This window comes from Peromyscus leucopus, chromosome 19, assembly GCF_004664715.2.
Source record: "Peromyscus leucopus breed LL Stock chromosome 19, UCI_PerLeu_2.1, whole genome shotgun sequence".
Lineage (NCBI taxonomy): Eukaryota > Metazoa > Chordata > Mammalia > Rodentia > Cricetidae > Peromyscus > Peromyscus leucopus.
Genome location: NC_051079.1, coordinates 26,714,872 through 26,731,026, shown reverse-complemented (window position 1 = coordinate 26,731,026; position 16,155 = coordinate 26,714,872). Strand labels below are relative to the sequence as shown.

General features: G+C 41.3%; 2 protein-coding genes across 2 annotated transcripts; both read right to left on the bottom strand.

Moving 5' to 3' along the window:
• Nucleotides 1–4,213: 4,213 nt before the first annotated feature.
• LOC114686185 (protocadherin beta-14-like) lies at nt 4,214–10,605 on the bottom strand. The gene is given in 2 exon segments (XM_028860829.2): nt 4,214–8,342; nt 8,345–10,605. Coding segments are annotated over 2 exon segments (2,391 nt in total). The 5' UTR covers nt 8,463–10,605; the 3' UTR covers nt 4,214–6,069.
• Nucleotides 10,606–10,636: 31 nt separating this feature from the next.
• On the bottom strand, nt 10,637–15,438 carry LOC114686165 (protocadherin beta-6-like). The gene is given in 2 exon segments (XM_028860814.2): nt 10,637–12,195; nt 12,198–15,438. Coding segments are annotated over 2 exon segments (2,388 nt in total). The 5' UTR covers nt 13,483–15,438; the 3' UTR covers nt 10,637–11,092.
• Between the last annotated feature and the right edge of the window lie 717 nt (nt 15,439–16,155).

Below are 16,155 nucleotides of genomic sequence, written 5' to 3'. Positions count from 1 at the left end.
CATCTAACTTTATGTTGTAAAATCATTTTCTCATTTCGTTAACATTTCTCTGGCAACATGATTTTTAAAGCCAAATGAAATACTTTGGGTGCATTGTATTTTGGGTGAATAGTAATTTATACAGTTTTTGACATGCCTTTGCAAATACTGAAATTATCATTCTCTGTCTCTGTCTCTGTCTCTGTCTCTGTCTCTCCCCCCTCTCCTGCATGCTAACAGTGAGCCACACCTCTAACCCCTAATTTTTTCATTTATTTTATTTTTTCTATTATCAGCTTGATACAGTAGAAATTCTTATCCTAATAGTGAAATGTTGAGCCCTTCTACTGAGATTTTCATTTATTATGTCCATATTTTCCAAGAACTTGTTCATTCTTATTGATTAGATGCAATAAATTTTTCCCTCTGATGATAATACATTTATTTCCCAATGTTTCCCTTCCAAATTCTTCTCTCTGAAAATGGTCTAGTTTTTCCAAGAGTCCTTTTACATTTCTTTTATTTTTCTAATTTTTTATTTATCCTTAGTTTTGTTTTCAGTGCTAGGGATTGAACCTAGGGCTTCTTCCATGCTAGCTACCACTGGACCACATCCACAGCTCAAGCATTTGTCTTAATTCAACTTTAAAGACTGAAGAGCAGAGTGGTAGCTCTCAGCAGGTTGATAGTGCTTACTTAAATCATAAGTAAGGTGAACCAGAAGCACTCCAATGTGTACGTGTGACTCTTTTCCTATTTATTTTCCTTTTCTCTTTCTTTTCTGTCCATCCCTCCTTTCTTTTATTCATATGTATTTTTCATTCATCAATGGTCTATATTTTCTATCTCATTATTGTTTTTAACTTGTTTCTTTTTTTGGAGAGAGAGTTTTGTGATAGAGGTCAAGCTAGCTTTGTATGTAGCCAAGGCTTCTCCTGCATCCACCTCTGACCTTCTTGAATGAGAGGCTTGAGCCTCCATGCCCTGAGTTCTCCCTGTTTTCTACCCAAAAGGAAAAAAAGTGTGCAGTGAAACAGGTAAAGGGTTGGTAGATGAGATATCATGAGGATGCTGTAGTCATACAGAGGTAAGCATGCAGTTATTACATATCAGAGGTACAGCAGTTGGCAGTTGATGTAGCCATATCAGAGGTACAGCAGGTGGCAGTTGATGTTCAGGTATCAGTTCACCAAGAAGAATATCTCTGATGGATCAACCTCATTTTAGGCAAGGCCATGAGACTACAGACTCTGAAATATCTTTTGCTTTTGCTGTACCTTGAGTATCTGATATGATACATATGGTGTGGGGAGTCCCCCACTACCTGTATTGCAGTGTGTTTATCTCATGAATACATCAATCTAATAGGCATTTATATGTGTAGACTGTCTAAAAGATGATTCCTCCTTAGCTGTATAATTTTGATGAATAAAAATAGGGTTCATAACTAGGCCTATTGTCCCACGAGAACTGTGAGACACTTAGGGCCTGTTTTATATCACAGCTCAGGCTGACATAGGAAAGTAGTTGAATCTTCCCAGCTATCATGACAGCTGTATACCATTAGCTGGTTTAAAGCTTCAAAGTAACTTTAGATTAGACCAGGTGCTTTGCTAGTGGGTTTTTTCTTTCATTTTTCTTTATTAAGAAATTTTTTTACTCACTCCACATACTATCCACAGATTCCCCTCCTCCCTCGTTCCACCCCCAACCCTCTTTCCCAAGCCACCCCGCTTACCCACATCCTCCAAATCGAAGTCTCCCATGGGGAGTCAGCAGAGCCCAGCACACTGAGTGGACAGGTACAAGCCCCTTACCACTGCACCAAGGCTGTGCAAAGTGTCACACCACAGCCACCAGATTCCAGAAGCCTGCCCATAGACCAGGGACAGATCCAGATCTCCCTGCCTGGGCGCCCCCCAAACAGTTTGAGCCAGACAACCGTCTTCCATATCCAGAGGGCCTAGTCCAGTTCCATGGGGGCTCCACAGCCACCAGTCCACAGTTCATGGGCTTCCACTAGTGTGGCTGGTCATCTCTGCATGTCCTCCCATTATGATCTCTCCTATCTCTCATCAATTGGATTCCTGGAGCTCACTAATGGGTTTTAAGATAAACACTTCCAGGAAAAGCAATCCATTCACAAGGACATATATCCAGCTGTCTGATGTGTTGAACCAAGATTATAGGTACAAAGGAAACTAATTGCTATGTCAGCCTTTCTTGCTAAGTCTTGCTGATAACATGGGCCAGTGATTAACTCTCTGCACAAATTCCAAATCTTAGTTTTATGATATAGACATGTAACTTGAAGACTCAAAGTTCAGCCAACTCAGTTTCCTTTTTTATGGTCTAAAGGTACACACAGGGCAGAAAAATATATTTTAACATTTAAAATGCTTTTAGTGTCACTGTGCCTTGGAGAGTGCCGAATGAGCTCATATTAAGAGAATTAAGGCAATAAATGACTTGTTCTTTCTTTGAAGCTGCAGTTGCAAGGTTACAGCCCACCAATTAAGAAGTTGAGATTTGTTGCATGTGTGTTGCTGGGAGGACTCTGTCTTTTATCATTTACTTAAGAAATTGAATGTGGACTTAAAATGTAATTTCTATATTCAACATAAAAGATTCTGTTGGATATCTATAGCTGTGAAGAACAAAGAGATTGGGAGTCAACATGAGAAATATAGAGAAGCCATCAGAATGCATGTGAGCTCATTCTTTTAAAAAAAATCCCTCAGACAAAAGTCCCAAGTTTTGCTATGCTTCAGCTTTCTCTTTGAGCCCTGTCTGCAGCCTGGGGCTGGTCTCAACAGGCTGCAATAGAAGGGGAGCTATATTTATATTTTACTTCAGTATCAAATCAGTATCATATAACTCCTTCAAATTTCAAAGGCTTGTTATAGTAGGTTCTCCTATTACATGCCTTACACAATTCCATATGAGTTCTCACAGTAGTCATCCAAGGACCCAAGATGTGCTTTAATCAAGACTATTGGGGAAAAGTAATTATGTTAAGATAGGCACCTTCATCTCAAATGATGTCATTTCCAGGCTTTTAGGGTCAACCATTCTAATGCTTCTAAAATTTCTGCGGTATAAACAGGATTAGATGTACAGATAAATATATATAATATATGCATATTATATAAATCTATATAATTTTTTCTCTATTGTCTTTATTCTCTTCATCTTTGTAGGGCTGAATTTTAAAAATGTCTATGCTTTTGTTCATATATTTGCAAAAAAGACCAATTTAAAGATACATGTCCAATCTACAAACTATACATAGAACACAAAATATCTTTGACTTTTCAAATTTTCAGTGGTCATATTCTCTATAGTTTTCATTGTGGGTAGTTACTTTATGCATTTATATTTTTAATTATCAAGTCATTTACTTTGCCTCTTTAATCTCAATAACTCTTGGTTTCTGAGACATTCACATCTCAATTTTTGCTGTCCTTTAGTTCTTTAAATATTACATTTGATCTTCACTATTGGTTATTTTTATGTGTTCAGCATATGTGAACTGTATGACATAATAGGTTTTATTATGGTGTTTTCATCTAGTCCAGCATTATTTGCTCTTCTTTCTCCTTGTCTTTGCTTTGCTTTCTTTCTCTTCCCAAATACTCCCTGTGATGGTTAATCTTGATCCTAAACTTGACTGGATCAACATCCTGAGAAAAATTTCTGGGACTGTCTGTGGTGGAGTTTCTAGATTGAGGTAATTGAAGTGGGAAAGCCCATCCTACATGAGGGTATCACTATTCCCTGGGCTGTGGTCTCAGACTGAATGAAAATGAGAAAGCTGAGAAGAAGCATTCATGTCTCTCTTTGCTCTGTGACTGTGATGTCATGTCTGACTGCCCCACGGTGGACTGTACTCTTGGCCAAAATGAACCCTCACTTCCTTAAGTTGCTTTTGGTGGTTATCTTGTCATGACAATGGGAAAAGTAATGAATAATCTCCCCCTTATACTTGCATGTCTTAAAAAACAACACACCCAGATCTGCATAGGTGAGAAAGCATGGGATACTTGTCTATTTTACTTTGGCTTATTTTACCTACAGTGATTATCTCCAATTCTACTTTTCTATAAGCAATGCCATTTCATTCTTCTTTGCAGATAAATAATACTGATATATATATATATATATACAGACACACACATATATACACACACACACAGACATACATATATATATATACATATACACACAACACACATACACACACATCTTGTTTATCTATTGACTAGCACTCTTATGTAGCTGTTTCCTCCAATTTGAAATATTTGATTTATGAGATTCAAGAAGGTCACAAAAGTTTGAAGACTTGCTCAGGAAACTGCAAAATTGCCAGTGCCCCTCCCTAAGACATATAAGTGTAAAAATTTGCAAGGAGATAGGAAATCCTCTTGGGTGGAACTGCTTGCAAGTTGGGAAGGGAGATTGAGGGGAGTATATTTATATTATATTTCAGTATCAAATCAGTATCATATTACTCCTTCAAATTTCAAAGGCTTATTATAGTAGGTTCTCCTTTTACATGCCCTACACAATTCTATATGAGTTCTCATAGTAGTCATCCAAGGACCTAGGATGTGCTTTACTCAAGATTAGTGGGGAAAAGTAAATATGTTAAGATAGGCACCTTCACCTCAGATGATGTCGTTTCCAGGCTTTTAGGGCCAACCATTCTAATGCTTCTAAACTTTCTGAGGTACAAACAGGATTGGAGATTATATATATATATATGTGTGTGTGTGTGTGTGTGTGTGTGTGTGTGTGTGTGTGTGTGTATATAAAATCCAGGGCAATAATAAGTGTCAGTTACATAGTTATTAAGTGTCAGTTATTATCAAAGGAAAGCCAAAGCCCAAATGGCTAAGCTACCGAATTTCACCAGCTGTTGAAATTATAATATCAGTTACTTAATTGATATTAGTTCTTTGTGTGTGGGTATGCATGGGCACCAGAAGGGGGCACTGGGTCTCTCTGTAGCTGGGATTAACGTCTATTGGGAGCCCTGAACATGTGCTGGGAACTGAAGTGGAATCCTCAGAAGAATATTTGCTTTTAAGCATCGAGTCATCTTTCCAGTCCCTCATAGTTTTAATCAGATGTTATAAGTTTATTGTAATTCACTTTTAGAGACCCGTTCTCATTTGTTAGTTTAGGTCTCATTTACATTCATATGAAGAATTTAATTACTTACTTTTTTCTTCTTGATGCTGGGCATTGGATCTAGGGCACCAGCACACTAAGCACATGTTCTTCCATTGAGCTATACCTCAAGCTCCAGGAGATATATTTTAGGATAATGTTGACTTAATGAAAGTTTTATGGTGAAAGCATACTAATGCATCTTCTTTGTATTTACTGTGTATGTATTAATTATGTAGAGTATGTATCATGTTAAAAGGATGAGAATAAATATCTATACACCAACCATTCATGGAAAATTGGTCACAAGTCTACCAATAAATCTATCACTTTTTAATATAACAGACGGAGTTTTTCAGAATGCCAAAAGAGAGTTCAATTAAATTTTATCTATTTTGAAAGAAAATACTCAGTTTAGAAACATAAGCCTGATTAACCAATGTTTCATTTGCAGAAAGAAAATAGGGCTCTTGAGACCAGGCAACAGACTCATAGGATTTAGAAAATCACAAAAATGTTCACATAATTGAAAATTATTTTTGAAACTGAAAGCCATCGTTTACAATAGTGTTAAATTCACCCTAATGATAACCATAACTTTGAAACATGACTTCTTTGATTATAAGAAATCAATACACAGTCTCAACTACCAGGGACCTGAAAACACCTGTGATATTTTAAAAATTGTGATGAACATAATACCACCTAGAAAGAACATTTTTGCAGTTACTTTGTGCCCTTGAGTGTAGTAATATAGCTAACCAAAAATGCAAGCAGTACTAGACAACTAGAAACAGCTATAAATGTGATTATTAGTAACGTGCTAATTTGCTCTTTACAATGAGCAAAAAGTTGGAAAATTATATATGCATCAGTGAAGACTGTAGTAATTAATTACACAAGGTCAGAGTACGATTTCTAGTTAAACCCCAAATGATTCCTAAAATTGGAATTTTCCTCGCTATTCCTATAAACCTCTTCATTCAAGAAGTTGGGAAGTATTGGTTTAAGAAATTTGAACTCATTTGTCCCAGTACCTCCTGTCAGGCACACCTCATACTGGTAACTCTGGGACAGGGTCCCAGTGCCGCTGACATCCACCAGGTGACCAGGAAAGTGTCCCTCAGGCACAGAGCAGCCACCCAGAGAGGCCGCCCTGGCCCTCCTGCACAGCCTCACCCCCACAAATAGCAGCACAGACAACAGGAAGAGACAAGACACAGAAGCCAAGGCAATGACCAGGTACAGTGTGAGCACATCGTCATCCTGCGCGGGGTCGCGCGACACCTCTGGCAGAGGCAGGTAGGGCTGAGAGAAGCCATCCACCAGCAGCACATGCAGAGTGACACTGGCTGACCTTGGAGGATCTCCATTGTCCTTGACCAGCAGCAGCAGCCTGTGCTTGGGAGCATCGCGCTCACTCAGCAACCTGGAGGTGCGCACCTCGCCATTGTGAGCCCACACGCTGAACAGCCCAGGCTCTGTGGCCTTGAGCAGCTGGAAGGAAAGCCAGGCGTTCTGTCCAGAGTCGCGGTCCACTGCCACCACCTTGGTGACCAGGTAGCCTGGCTCTGCCGCCCTGGGCAGCAGCTCTGTGCAGGGCACAGAGGCGTTCTGCAGCGGGTAGAGCACGAAGGGCGCATTGTCGTTGGCGTCCAGCACCAGCACTCGCACCAGCGCCTGGCTGCTGAGCGCAGGAGAGCCTTGGTCTGTGGCGCCCACGTGGAACTCGAAAGTCTGCTGGGTCTCATAGTCCAGCGCCCTGAGCGCAAACAGCTGCCCGTTGTCAGCATTGATGGAAATGAGCGAGTCAAGGGCCAGCTGTGGGTCATGGGTGGGCAGCAGAGAGTAGGTGATGTGGGCATTGGAGCCTGAGTCTGAGTCTGTGGCACTGATGGTGCCTATGTGCAGGGCAGGGCTGTTGTTCTCCTGGACAAACAGGGTGTAGGAGGTTTGTGTGAAGGCGGGGGCATTGTCGTTGATGTCGGACACCTGCACTGTTATGGTGTGCTGAGTTGTGAGCCTGGGTGTGCCCATGTCGGTGACTGTGATGGTGATGTTGTACTCAGCTCTGCTCTCTCTGTCCAGTGCGCCTTCCGTTACCAAAGTGTAGAAATTTTCTTCAGTAGGTTTCAAGAGAAAGGGAAGACGGTCTTGTACGGAACAAACCATTTTCCCGTTGTCTCCAGAGTCTGGATCTGAAATTCCAAAGATCGCGACTACAGTTTCAGGAGAGTTTTCTGGAATATCACTGATAAGTAATGACATGGTGAGTTCAGGGGCATTGTCATTTACATCTGTCACGTCTATTACTACCGTGCATTTTCCTGAAAGACCTCCGCCATCAGAGGCCTGGATTTCCATGCGGTAAGATTGAATTTCCTCAAAGTCCAATAGTCTTCTTATTCTAATTTCTCCGGTATCTGTATTTATTTCAAAAGTCCGAAGGACTTCATTTGAGCACTGAAAAAGCGAGTAGGACAGCTCCCCGTGGGTCCCAGCATCTAAATCTCTTGCTGATACAGTGATGACAAGTGACCCCACAGGGCTGTTCTCTTGAACCTGCACCTCATAGCGCTCCTGGGCAAATGCAGGGGCATTGTCATTAATGTCCAGCACCACGATGAGAACCTGAGTAGTTCCAGTCTTGGGAGGTGACCCACCGTCCAGAGCTGTGAGTGTTAATTTCACCTCTGCCTGCTCCTCCCGGTCCAGCGCTCTGTCCAGCACCAGCTCTGGGTATTTCCTGCCGTCGCTGTGAATGCGGGTGAGAAGGTGGAAATGCGAGTTCATGCTGACTGTATAGTTCTGAACTGTGTTGCTACCGACGTCCAAATCTTGAGCTATTGTCAGTGGAAACTTGGCCCCTGGATGGCTGCTTTCAGGGATTTTAAGGAGAATTTCATCTTCCATGAATTCTGGGCCATGGTCATTTATATCTTGGAGCTGTATTTCCCCCTGAATAAATTGCACTGGGCTTTTTAGTAACACCTGGAAATGGAGGATGCACGGGTCCGTGCTCCCGCACAACTCCTCCCGATCCAATTTTTCTTTCAGGACCAAATTTCCACTCTTCTGTTCCAGCTGCAAGAGCTGCTTGTTACCTTTGTTAAGAACCTGGGCGCCCCTGATGACCAGATCCCTTAAGCCCAATCCCAGATCTTTTGCAAGGTTGCCCACCAAAGAGCCCTGTCTGTTTCCTCTAGAACTGAATACTTAATGGTCGCACTGCCTGCCTCCCACAATAGTAACAGAAAGACAATGGCGGTCACTTGCCTTTTCTGTAGTGCCCTGTGGAGTGGTGTCTCCATCGTCCCTCAGGTCCAAAAGACGCAGCAGTTAATCACACAAGAACTGTTTTGTGAGCAGCTCAGGAATCTTGGCTCAATAATTTTGAGCTTCTTTTCTTTTTAGACACGGTGTATCTGCCTCTCTGAAAGGATCTATCGGCAGAAATTTAAAAAGCTTCCTTTCTCAGCCGCAAGAAATGGCTCCGCTTTTACAGGCGTGAAGTCTGCAGGTTTTCGTTTTCTTAGCCTGCAGCGCCACCAAGCGTTCGGCTTTACAACTTCAGATAATTTTTGTTTCTAAGTGTTCTCTAAGGGCTAAAATGCTCAGGGTTTAGGTCAAAGTGTTCTATTCTCTCCTTTCTCGCTCCTTTGCCCCTAAGCCTCATTTGGCATCCTTGAGACAGCTAATCTGTGTGACAGAAATATGTATCTTCCTCATAACGGTACAAACTCAGTACAGAAAGCTCTGGATTGTCATTCATTTAACAATTGTTTGTCTGTACAGGTATTCATTTAGTTTCTGACAATAGCACCATGGAGGAAATACAAAATATCTTGCTGTTGGAGGGTTTTCATTCTATTATAAAAGTTATTAATTTTTCTGTTTTAGAATAAAAACATCATTTTAAAAAATCCAGTTTCTAACTTCCAAATGGCAATGTGTCTATAACTCAAGAAGGGAAACTAAAATGTGTGTTTCGTTTGACTGTTTCTCTCTGTGTGGTGTACAGTCTTAGGAGCTTTCCTTCATAAATGTGCTATGTGTGATGACCAATAAAACTGAATGGCAATGATCACTAGTTTTGTAAGTAGTCAGTTCTGACTCAGAGTTCAACTGCCTCTTCTACAAACACGAAGAGGATGTCAAAGTCAACAAAGTAAAAATGATCCTTTCTGGGGAAGGATTTTGATCTGTCTGCCTTGGGTAGAGGACCTTTGGCCTGTGGAAGCTGTGTAAATTGAAAAGCACTCAAGTTCCAACCAGAGCTGTGTGGTCAGAGTGAAAGAAGCCAATCCCTCTCCCAAGAAAAAGGACACTGTTTGAAGGTCAGAACAAGCATTCCAGAATCCGACAGAGCAAATGCTTTGTTTGCCCATTATAGTTCACTATGATTAAGGTTAAAAGTAAATGATTCACCCACCACCTTACTATAATTTGCCTTCCTTTGACAAAAATTTAAAAAGAACTTTTTTCATAAACTATAACCTACAAAACAAGTCTAAGAATATATAAATGGCTTTGTAGTTAATAAATGATGTTTACAGAATGTTAGAGGAGAAAATATGGATACTTGAGAAAGGTGAAATTTAGAAAATATAACTTGGATTTGACAAAATAACTTTGAATTCTCAAACTGTTAGACAAAAACAAAATAAAATGTGCTCTCCTGAATTTTATGCTTAACAATAGAACATAGAGTGTTCAGAAAGATATTTTCTGTATTGAAGGAAAGAAGATAATCTTAGTAAGCACTATTGTTTTAAATTTCATGTGATTGTAATTAAAATAAAAACTTCACTCATTGGCAAAGGCACATTGTTGTGAGAGAATGTTAGCATTTCTTTGTAGACAATGTATTTTTTTTTTTTTACAAAAAAGGACTGCTGGATGGTTCATCAAATATTTATTCAGCATTTGTAAATACTTTGATGCTAAAAGATCATACTGCTCTTACACAAGGCTCACAAACTATTGATAGTTTAGAAAAATCTATATTCAAGGATACCTTAACTATTAAGACATACTGAAACATAATTAAGCATAAATAAGGTATGTGTCTTAGCACTTAGATTTCCTTACTTTTATATTTAGAGGTGCACATAATTAACTAGCTACCCCCAAATGAGACTAAATTTGCAAAATTCAGAAATATGAAACATTCACATTTAAAGTATTCCTACACACTAATAGGAAAATTAATTTAATCACTTGTTTGAAATGCAATCTCAAAGGCTTTACATGATCATATATTTAAAAGATTATTTGATTTCAAATTTTGCTGAAGAGTATTTTTCCCTTAAATTATTAAACATAGGTTAGTGCCACTGACTTAAAAACATAAAAAGCATAATAGAGAAACTAGTGGAATCTCCAGAAACTGACTTTTTAAAAGTATAATCTTGGCTGGGCAGTGGTGGCACATGCCTTAAATCCCAGCACTTGGGAGGCAGAGGCAGGAAGATCTCTGAATGTGAGGCCATTCTGGTCTATAGAGAGAGTTCCAGGACAGTCAGGGCTACACAGAGAAACCCTGTCCTGAAAAAAGGGTACAATATCAAGAATAATAGCAACAGGACAGGCAAGACCAGGCATGATGACAAAGGTTTCTAATCGTAGCACTAAGGTGGCAGAGGCAAGTGGGTCTCTCTGAGTTTCAGGCCAGCCAGTTCTACATAGCAAGGTTCCGACCACCACAGGCTACAAAGTGAGACCATGTCTCAAAAATAGAAAAAAATAAGTAAATAAAAAGGTGTACAGTTTAGCTCTATGGTTGAGTTTCCCTAACAGGCAGGAGACACTGGATTCCAGTTTCAGGAACTATTATAAAAAGTAATACCAAAAGCCTCACCAAACATACATCAATAGCATGCGGATTCAGGTTAAAAGGTACTTCTAAGCTTAGACAGAATTGACTACTACACTATGGTATTTAGATGAATAGGAAGCTATTCCGAAGAGTAGGAGTTTCCTCTGTTTTCCTCTCAGATTCCAAAGGAGGGAAGTGGGGGTTAATTGCCTTTAGAAATTTGAACTCACCACTCCCAGAGTCTTCCCTCAGACACACCTCATACTGGTAGCTCTGGGACAAGGTCCCTGCCCCGCTGACATCCACCAGGTGACCAGGAAAGTGTCCCTCAGGCACAGAGCAGCCACCCAGAGAGGCCGCCCTGGCCCTCCTGCACAGCCTCACCCCAACGAACAGCAGCACAGACAACAGGAAGATGGAAGACACAGAAGCCAAGGCGATGACCAGGTACAGAGTGAGCAAATCTTCATTGTCGTGCGCAGGGTCCCGCGCCACCTCTGGCAGAGGCAGGTAGGGCTGAGAGAAGCCATCCACTAGCAGCACATGCAGAGTGACACTGGCAGACCTTGGAGGATCTCCATTGTCCTTGACCAGCAGCAGCAACCTGTGCTTGGGAGCATCGCGCTCACTCAGCAGCCTGGAGGTGCGCACCTCGCCATTGTGAGCCCACACACTGAACAACCCGGGCTCTGTGGCCTTGAGCAGCTGGAAGGACAGCCAGGCATTCTGTCCAGAGTCGCGGTCCACTGCCACCACCTTGGTGACCAGGTAGCCTGGCTCTGCCGCCCTGGGCAGCAGCTCTGTGCAGGGTGCAGAGGCGTTCTGCAGCGGGTAGAGCACGAAGGGCGCATTGTCGTTGGCGTCCAGCACCAGCACATGCACCAGCGCCTGGCTGCTGAGCGCAGGGGAGCCTTGGTCTGTGGCGCCCACGTGGAACTCGAAAGTCTCCAGGGCCTCATAGTCCAGCGCCCTGAGCGCGAACAGATGCCCATTGTCGGTGTTGATGGAGATGAGCGAGTCAAGGGCTAGCTGAGGGTCATAGGTGGGCAGGAGCGAGTAGGTGATGTGGGCATTGGAGCCTGAGTCTGAGTCTGTGGCGCTGATGGTGCCTATGTGCAGGGCGGGGCTGTTGTTCTCCTGGACAAACAGGGTGTAGGTGGTTTGTGTGAAGGCAGGGGCATTGTCGTTGACATCAGAGACCTGCACTGTTATGGTGTGCTGGTTGTGAGCCTGGGTGTGCCCATGTCGGTGACTGTGATGGTGATGTTGTACTCAGCTCTGCTCTCTCTATCTAGTGCCCCATCTGTTTCCAAAGTATAGAAATTCTCCACGGATGGTCTTAGGAGAAATGGAAGATTGTCATCTATGGAACACGTAACCTCCTGGTTATTTTCTGAGTCTGCATCTGAAACGCTGAATACTGCCACTACGATGCTTGGCAAATTTTCAGTGATGGGGCTGTTGAGTGAGGATAGGATCACTTCTGGAGCATTGTCATTCACATCCAATACTTGCACAACTAAAGAGCACTTTCCTGTTAGCCCACCACCATCTATGGCCTCAACACCCACATGATAGGACTGAAATGCTTCAAAATCCAACGTGCTTCTCAGTCGAATCTCCCCTGTCTTTGTGTTTATTACAAAAGGCTCGTTAACATCATCATCTTGCAACAGTGCGTAAGAAACCTCTCCAAAGGGTCCTGTATCGAAATCTCTTGCTGAGAGGGTAATAAGCAGTGTGCCTATGGGGTTGTTCTCTGGGACTTGGACCTCATAGAGCTCCTGAGCAAATTCCGGAGTGTTGTCATTTATATCTAAGACAAGTATTTGAATCTCAGTGGTCCCTGACCTGGGCGGAGACCCGCCATCCACTGCAGTAAGTGTTAGTCTGAGCTGAGCCTGCTCCTCACGGTCCAATGCCTTGTCCAGCACTAGCTCGGGGAACTTCTTGCCATCGCTGCGGCTGCGAGTGAGTACATGGAAGTGACCGTTGTCGCTGACAGTGTAGCTCTGAATGCTGTGGCCGCCAGTGTCTAAGTCCTGCGCCATTTTCAAAGGGAATATCTTTCCCGGTGCAGTTATTTCTGATATTTTAAGGAGCACCTCTCTGGCAGGAAACTCTGGGGCGTGGTCATTTATATCTATAACTCTCAGTGCAGCCTGATAAAACTGCAAAGGATTTTTTAGTAACACCTGGAAAGGCAGCATACAAGGCTCCGTGGAGCCGCACAGCTCTTCCCGGTCCAGCTTTTCATTTAGCACCAAGTCCTGGGTCTGTGGGTCAAGTTGCAAATACTGTCTGTTCCCCTTGAAAACCACTCTAGCGCCCCGCGCAGCCAATTCTCCCGCCCTTAGTCCCAAGTCCTTAGTCAGATTGGCCACAAAGGTGCCACTTTCTGTCTCCTCCAGCATGGCATACTGAATTGATTCTGAGCCCACCTCCCACGAAAGCATCAGTGTAAGTAAAATTATCATTTGCCTTGCCTTGCCCGGCTCCTTTGTTTGTGGCATCTCTACTGTTAGGTCTGGTACAGGAGGGAAAAAATCCCTTTCAGCTCTCAATCACGGAGGTAACTTTGGCCTTCCGGAAAGTCTTTGCTGTGGAATTTTTCGATTTGATCTTACAAGTTCCCGGTGACTCCTCTTCTCCCGAATGCTTTTGTCTTAGCTTCAGCAGCAAATGGTTCCGTATTTTGCTTCAGTTTCTAGGCAAATCAGGGAGTCCCAGGACTCTAAAGACTTCTTACTCATTCTCTTAGCCTACACCGCCACCATGCGTTCAAATCAATAACTCCATGAGCTATTTTCAGATAAACATTGAACATAATAAAGACTGATCATTTTAAAGACTTTTATCCAAATCTGGGCATTATAAAGATTTTTAAGTTGAGTCAATGTTTCTCAAACTGAATGTGTAAAGGGTTTCTTAGGGGTCTTGATTATGTGTGCATACTTGTATTTTGTTTTTAAGTTGGTTTTCAAGCTCACTCTAGATCTTGAGTCAAACTGTCTGCTGATCTAAGGGGAGGCCATACTTCAGTCTTTCATGTGTGGGAACATCTAAGAATCACTCTTCTGGCCATTCAAACTGCTCACAATCCACTGTGATTCTTCAGCAGTGCAACTGATCTCTGATGAGAGCTATAAATTCATGAGTTTAAGAGGTACAATATTTGTCTCAGTAAACACATCAACAAATTATTAAAATGTGAAAGTTGGTCAGAAACATAAATGTTGAATTAGACATTAAGTTCTCTAAAATACATGACTCATAAATGGCATGAACAACAGACTTACTTTGCTACAAGGCCACATGAGAACAGTAATGGTAATCATAAGGCTATTGAGGGGGAAACTGTGGCCAAAAGGTACATATGATTGCAATATCTAAACAAAACTCAATAATTTAAAATAGGAATTAGGAGCAATTGGTATATGTCACAAAAACTTTAAGATTTAATTTTATTTCTAAGTGAATAGAATTAGTCATAGTTTTGAGAAATCCAAGTGTTTTACTATAATCTTTCATTGGATAAAATGTCCTCATGTTGGTTGACCAAAGACCAAAGTTATTAGAAATGGTATGATGCAGAAGATGACATTCAAGGATGCACAGTGGTGCACAACTGTAATCCCAGAACTTGGGGGGCTGAGACAGAAGGATAGCAAGTTTGAGGCAAGAAAGACTGTGTCTCAAAAAACAACAAACAGATGCAGATAATGTGAAAGGGGTTACAGTTAAATATACCATGGAATTCAGTGACTGAATATCATGGTTATATTCTGTTATTGTCTTGTCCTTTACTGATCAGATAAATTGGAAAGTGTCTTTAAATATCATTTAAAATGTGAGTGAGTACACATACAAGAGCATAATATATGCTAACTATAGTTGATTTTCGATGGAGTTTGTATTTACTTAAAGATAAATTCTATTAAGGCTGAGAATACTTAACTTCACATAAGAGCCATGTCAATAGGAGATGGGAAATTAGAATATATTTAAAATATTTCTAAGTAAAATAAATAAAATTAAAATCTGATGGTCGAGGTCATCTTATAGCTAGAAATCACATATGTGCATCCAATGGACTGAAGAGAATGAGAATACCAATATCACAATCCTCCAGGGTTTATTTGAAAAAAAACATTTCTGAGTATGGACATTTCTTGAGCATGTGAATGGCAAATGGAACTAATGGAGTAAAACCAAAAGTCATAAATACTGTGCATGGGTTTGGTCATTTCTGGATCATTTCTAAACATTCTTTCCGAATGGTGTCATGGTTGGTTAGTCATGGTTGTTGGTTGGATTGGCCTGAGGAGTACCAACAAGATTGGTAAAGCTAATCTCCTGCAGTGGGAAATCCCATAGTCTGAAGTCAGAATCGGAGAAGAAAAAGGAGAAAGACCACCAGGTAAGCAGTCTCTACCCCAGGTTCTGGCCACCTTGATGGGCGTTCTTCCTTCCATGATGGACTGAAACCCTGGGTCAAAATAAATCCTCCCTTCCTTGTTTTCTTTCACATTTTGTCAGAGCAGTGGGAGATCTGACTAACAATGGGGGATTCTGAGTTCTGATTCCAGTTTAACAGTATACGTATTTCCCAAAGTCCTTTATTCACTCTTTGTCGCTACAGTAGCACCAGGTGTCTTCAAATATGGCTTATAAAATATCCTTGATGTCAAAACAAATTTTTATCAGCATTACAGTGTGTGTTGAACTCAATCTAGACAAAGAAAATTCCTTTAAAAGCATTGGTACTTACGTGGTAATATCTTGATATTACCCGCCCCCCCAAAGACAGCAGTTGAGCATGTCAAGTGACTCCCTTTTTATAGAAATTACATTTTATAGTACATTGTATTAGATCCTCACAGAAGAATGCATCTTTGCTTGCCCTCTTTTTCTTTTGAATAGAGCCAAGTTGATTTTACTTCCAAAAATCTATTTTCCCAAGGAGATATTAAACACTTTTGTCATGAAAAATGTCTAACATTAAAAATGAAATGTGATAAACTTCTACATAGACATTACTCAGATTTACAACATTATCTTGTTTCCTTTATGATTTTCCTTCCACTCTATTGCTAACAAATACTTGCTTTCCTATGGCCCCTTTTCTTTTATTGGAAATAGATTCTGCTTTCATATAACATATCCAGAACACAGTTTCCCCTCCC